Source organism: Pimephales promelas, chromosome 7 (genome assembly GCF_988280905.1).
Source record: "Pimephales promelas chromosome 7, fPimPro1.hap1.1, whole genome shotgun sequence".
NCBI lineage: Eukaryota > Metazoa > Chordata > Actinopteri > Cypriniformes > Leuciscidae > Pimephales > Pimephales promelas.
This window is the reverse complement of record NC_142775.1, coordinates 34405803-34412162: the sequence shown is the minus strand read 5'-3', so window position 1 is coordinate 34412162 and position 6360 is coordinate 34405803. Positions and strand designations below refer to the sequence as shown.

The window sequence follows — 6360 nt, the reverse complement described above, 5'->3', positions numbered from 1 at the left end:
ACAACATTAATTTTGTAATAAATAAATAAATAAATAAATAAATAAATACATACATACATACAAGTAATTAATCTAATTAATCATTACATTTCTGTTAATTTTCCCAGGCCTGGACAAAGCATTAAATTAGCCTCAAGACCTTAATATAATGTAAAATATTATATTTTAATATAATGTTATAAAAATATCTTAATATAATGTTAAGACATCTGTTTCCTGGAGCTTAGTATTTTTTTTCCCATCAGTGATAATCATACAACATTTGCTCAGTAATGCAGTGTGTGGCTGTTGACGAAAACGCGTTTTGCTCCTCTTTGGAACCTCACGGGCATCCGTAGCATCACTTCCGGAAGACGGCGGGAAAGATGGCAGCCGAGGCAAACGAGTCCAAGACGGTGTTGAATATGAGTCCTACATCCAGAAATGAGGTATGGACGTCATCAATCAACCGCGGTAAAACAGTAGTATGTGTGTTTGACTGCGAAAGAGCGTTTAAAGCGGTTTGAGGATATGTTTGGCTGGATTTTACGAGGAAGGCCTGCACACATGGAGCAGATGGCGCTGCTTTACTGTGTGTGTGAGATCAGTTGTGTGTAACATGGTTATAAACACTGAATAAACACGTATGTTGTTTCATACAGCTACTCACTAGTCGTTTATGAGTCCCTTGATTCTCTCTTAGTGAAGTTAAGTTTCCTATACTAGTTAAAAGACAAGGTTATAAACCATAACATGTGATCAAGTCAGTTTGAAAACAATCAGATTACAATCGTAGACAGTAATGGAAGGGTTTGTTGAAATAATTGGCCTTTTTAATGAATGTTCTCATATTGTAGATTATATTTCAATATGACCCATAAATACGTTATTGTATTTGTGCATGCATACGTACTTATATTTCACTGGCATGCAGTGTTTTATTTACTTATGAGTATCGTTTCAAAGCCTTTTGACTTTACAAAACTCACCGTTTGAACAGTGAATACACACAGACATTGACTGAGTTGTCTTTATGTGACTGACAAACTACAGAATACCCATAATTGAATAGCTTGGCACAGACTATGTTCAAGTGTTTTGTTATTTTAATTTTGCTTGTGTGTGTGTACACTGTTCTTGTAGGGCTCTTAAAAGATCATCAAACTGGGGTCCACAGTGAGACTATTCTTATGTCATATCATGCCTATGTTTGTTTCACAGTAATGATACACTTCAGTGCAAAAGTGTAAGGTTAAGATTTTTGAAATGCATCTCTAATGCTCATCAAGGCTACATTTATTTGAAAAATACAGGAAAAACGGGAATTATGTGACATTGACATACTATAACAAGTAATATTTTAAATCCTAATTTATTCCTGGCAATTTCCAGGATGTGAGTCACATGATCCTTCAGAAATATTTTTTTCTGAATGTTGTTCCTCAAACGTTCCTCTCATTGGTTGCCGTCCGAGGAGCAGATAAACTATAACAATCAGAATATAATATCACACCCCTTAAGCGGTACTAACTGCAGTGGAAAAGCAAACCGAGCTAAAGCGAACCGTCATACCACGCAGCGGAAAAGCGAAGCAAGCCGAACTGTACTGAGCCGTACCAGCAGTGGAAAAGTGCCATATTACCCCTGTCTGACGCCCCTGGGTAGGCCTAATGTCTAATCTAGTGAATTAAGTGCTTAAACTGGACCAATTGATGGTATTGTACTTACTGTTCAGCAATATTATTGATCTGACTGTGCTGATGCTGTTGAATGAGAACTGAACTGAGCTGGATGATGACATAATTTTTAAAACAAAACTGAATAACAGCTGAAATGCATCATTTTTCTGTTATCACTGTTAAGCTGCTTTGAAACGGTCTGTATTGTATAAAGCGCTATATAGATGAAGGTTACTTGACTTCACTTGACTACTTCACATTTTTTAGGCTATTGGAGCTAGATGTAAACATAATGAAAATATTATTTTTACATAAATGATACTAAAATGACTTGAAATATTAAAAGTAATAGCATAATGCACATTTTATTAAACTGAACTTGCTTTACAACCCTTAAAGGTTAGTTCACTCAAAAAGGAAAATTCTGTCATCAATTACTCACTCTTATGTCTTTCCAAAACCATAAGTGTTTGAACTTGGATTCAACTGCTCTATTCAAATGGATTTCTTTTACAATCAAGCGTCAGAGTTTTGGGTGAATAGATGTCAATCTAGGGATGGACATTTCTCAGATCTTATTATAAATTCTCGGATCTTATTATTTTTGTTCCAAATTCCGCAGATAAACAGAGTTCTTTTTGGTTGAAATGATATGAATGTAATTCATGACAGAATTTGCAATTTTGGGTGAACTTGCTCTTAAAGGGCATATTGCAGGTTAGAGGACCCAATGAGTCAATCTATAGAAAAATAATGTAGGTTTTCACTGGAAACATTATTACAAGCTTACCGCTTTGAATCAAGCTAAGGCAAGCAGAGAGTTTTGAACACTGGCTGGTTATGTATTCTCTCAAATATGTATTTGGATAATTGTTAACCCCCAAAAAGCTACGGACTGCAGGCTTAAATTAATGATTCAATGACAAAAAGATGTTTTACTGTCATTTGTTACCACCTGCTGGTGTGACGATGTAAAGTTGCTCTATTTCGATCACTTCCATAGAACTTTTATAACAGTACTTCAGTGATAATATGAATATGTAAGACAAATAATGAAATAATGATACTGTGTGTGGTTTAAAAGACAGTGTTTGTGAAGCTGTTTCATACCTACACATGACAACTGCTTTCTCTGGGTCAGATTTGAACGTTCCAGTGTGATTTAGTCAAAGGCCGAGTCGCTGGCATTTAGGTATGAGATCAATTGGGTGTTTTTGAATCGAGATTGCGATCAACAATTAATCTTGCAGCTTTACTGGCCCTCCAGGAGCAGGATTGGACACTCCTGTTTTAAACCATGATCCAGCTATTGATTAGTTGCTGTGTTTTTTTTCTTCTTCTTCTGCATTTTCTCATCAAGCTTTTTTGGTGCTGATATGGCTCTCAGTCCGCTCTCTCACTTATTATCCTTTTTTTTTTTTTTTTCTCAGACAGGCACCGTGTTTCTGAGTGATTTATTCCTCGAGCGCTCAGCATTCTCAGTGTATGTGTAACTCTGAAATGCCAGCCTACCTGCTGAATGGCAGATCCATGTTTGAAAGAGCAGTTTCCCATAAGCTTGCAGAAATCACTCGAGCCGCCCACTGCATTCGGCCTGGGATTAGGCTCAGTGGGAACAGATAGGATGTCGAGTGAGACTGTTTTTTTTTTTTAATATATGGAGGAAAGCAAGCTCATGGCTATTCTTTGAGTGTCCCGCAACCGTTAGGCTGATGCAGGAACAGCATGAAGAGTTTCGCATTATCAACACCCCGGAAAACACATCTGCTTCCTGCCCACAGCCCGTCCTGCCGAAACAGCAAATTGAATTTTGATTGAAACGGTGACAGTGGCAGCTGTGAGTGGCATATTCAGGGAAATCGAATTGAGAGGAGAGAGCGATACTTTACGGCTGCTGGGAGAGAGACTCATGGCTTTGCTGCAGATCCAGATGTTAGTTCACTGATAGCTCGTCTGCTGTCTGATTATTTGTCAGTGCTGCTTGTAATCGAAGTTTACCTCTCTACTGCAAAATGGTGTATAACTGTCAGAAGTGTTCTGTCTTTTGATCTTGGTTATTTAGTAAAGTAATACTTGTTCATGCATACTATTAACATCCAAGGCTAAGCTATTCTGGTCACAACTGGACATAGTTCATCCAAAAATGAAAATGTAGTCATCATATACTCACCCTCATGTTATTACAAACTGGTATGATTTTTTTTTCCCCTTCTGTTAACACAAAAGAAGATATTTTGAAGAATGCTGGGAACCAGAAAACACTTTAACCATTAACATCCACTGTATGGTCAAAAAAAGTTTCTCAAAATATCTTATTTTATGTTTCACAGGAGAAACAATGTCATAAAGGTGAGAAAATTGTCAGAATTTGAATTTTTGAGTGAACTTTAAATACGTTTTTTGTTATTAATATAGCATTTTCTAATAAGCACAGCAAATGTCCGTGCAATAAATATCAATATAGAGTTACAGACTAAAAACAATTCACCACAAAGTATAGACATGCAAATAAGACAGGCATCATGGTAATACAAATATAACATTATGCAATTACCGCCCCGGTATGTTATATAAAACCATGTACAATTGATTGATTGGCTAGAAGAGTGATCAATATTTTTAAGCTGCTGCTGGGAAAAAAACGCAGACCATTCTGCAGAAAAATTCATTTAAAATGAAATGTTAATAATTGTATGTATCATTCACATTTATTGTAATTCAATTTTTTTTTTCTAATTTGAGTAACTTAAATTTAGTTTTTCAGTCAGTTGGCAAGGCAACATCTATTGTCTGTTGTCTGAGTTTAAGTTTGTTAGAAATCAGCTTTATTAAATTCATAATTTTTTTTTTTAAATAGTTATAGTTAGCAAGAACAATCATGAAGAAAAATTAAATAAAATTTTTTATAACAAATTGTATTTTCCCTTTCCATCATTAATCAAATTTCCACAATATCCCATTTAATAATTAGTAGAATAATAGTAATAATATTATTGTACGATAATTATGATAATCATCTTAAATAGAGGTGTAAATTGAGTCCAAAATGTTTTCCCATTAGCTCAAACCACATTCAGAAGTAATCAGAGACCATTAACTCAAAATTCATTCTCAAGGAGTCACAGGCGACATGTGCGTGTTAATACAAGATGTAAATAGCAATATTTTCCACTTCTTGTCCGATCACCTGAGACGAATGTACAAGGTATAAGAGTCTGTACAATGACACAGATTTGGGGCTTTTTTTTTAGAAATCCTTCCTCTGCCATTGTCCTTATTTTCTAGCACACTGCTCTTACTGCACACACACGTACACTTAGACCTACTGTACTTGTACTTTACTGTTCTAGTTCTTATTCTATGTCCTCTCTCTTTCCTCCAGCCGCCCAGCCCAGGAGAAATGGAGCAGCGACAGAGAGAGGCCAGCTCAAGTTCATCTGAGAATGGAGACAGTGATGGTGATGAACGCGGGAGGGTTGTTGGTGAGCTTGTCCTTTTTGATTTTGTTTGGTTCTGTAGCATTCAAGCAATAGTCACATACTAAGCAGCATTGCAACACCATCAGCTTTAATAGTGTTTTTTTTAATCCAAAAAAATGTTGTGCATTCACCTTCATTGTTCTGTAGAACACTATAGAAGATCTTTTTCAATGTTTTAACTGTTTTTGTCTTTACAATAAAAGCCAATGGGATCCAGAACAACATTACACCCCTTTGACTTTCATTATATAGACAAAAACAAAGTCATACAGGGTTGGAACAACATAACTGTGAGGAAATTATGACAGAATTTCTTTTTGGCTGAACTGTCCCTTTAAATCATAATGCCACTGACCCTATGTCCTCTGAATATTACAGTTAAAAATAATCCAAAGTGTAACTCCTGTAGAACAAACCGTACATCTGATGACCAGAATTCTGTTGCCTCAGCATTAAATTGGCACATAAGCCTGCTTGTTTCCTCGCAGCTGAGACCTACTTCCAACATTCCCTAAGTCAGCACAAGGACAAACGCTCACCGCGTTACAAAGTAATGCTTCACTGTAGACGCACCCGTTGTGGGTGAACACGACGCGGTTTGTGTCGCTAGAACGTTTCAGTTGATGTGAAAAAATGACCTCAGTCTAAAGACTTGTTAATACGAAGGACTGTCTATATCAGATTGAGTTGTTCACACTAGACTTACTCATGTATACTTTAAGGGAAGAATTGCCTTTATGTGATTGCCTTTTAGTCTTCCTTGACTGTAAAGTATTTTTTTTTTGGAATATCCTACTTTAAATTATATTAGGCAATCTTTATTCAGAAAGTACATTAAAGGGCATATTGCAGGTTAGAGGACCCAACGAGTCAATGCATAGAAAAACAATGTAGGAACTAGATTTTCTTTAAAATATACGTATAAACACGTTACAGAAGCTTCTGCAGTCGTTTTTGTGAGAACATTTTTCTTCCGGGTCTGAAAATGGGCGTGGCGGGCGCGACGCAATGAGCGGGAGAGCCGTCGATTCACACAACAGGAAAACAATGAATCGCATGACATTTCGGACGCTGAGGAAATACTCGTATGACGGATCAAGCCATAAAGTTATGAGCCTGCTATGCTAAAGAGATCAAGGACAGGCCAGGATAATTTCAGACAGAACGGTCCGAGAAAAATTGAGCTGTGATGTGAGGAGAACCAGTGTAGAACATGACAGGTG

The 6360-nt window shown here is 36.6% G+C and overlaps 1 protein-coding gene across 2 annotated transcripts in view; it reads left to right on the top strand.

Moving 5' to 3' along the window:
- The first annotated feature begins 291 nt into the window (after positions 1 to 291).
- Positions 292 to 6360, top strand: part of cwc22 (CWC22 spliceosome associated protein) — a 55771-nt gene continuing 49702 nt past the window's right edge. For both annotated transcript variants that reach the window (XM_039683653.2, XM_039683652.2), the window contains exons 1-2: positions 292 to 428; positions 5041 to 5140. In XM_039683653.2, the coding sequence (XP_039539587.2) occupies positions 366 to 428; positions 5041 to 5140 (163 nt within the window). In that variant the 5' untranslated portion in view covers positions 292 to 365. The remainder of the gene's footprint in view (positions 429 to 5040; positions 5141 to 6360) is intronic.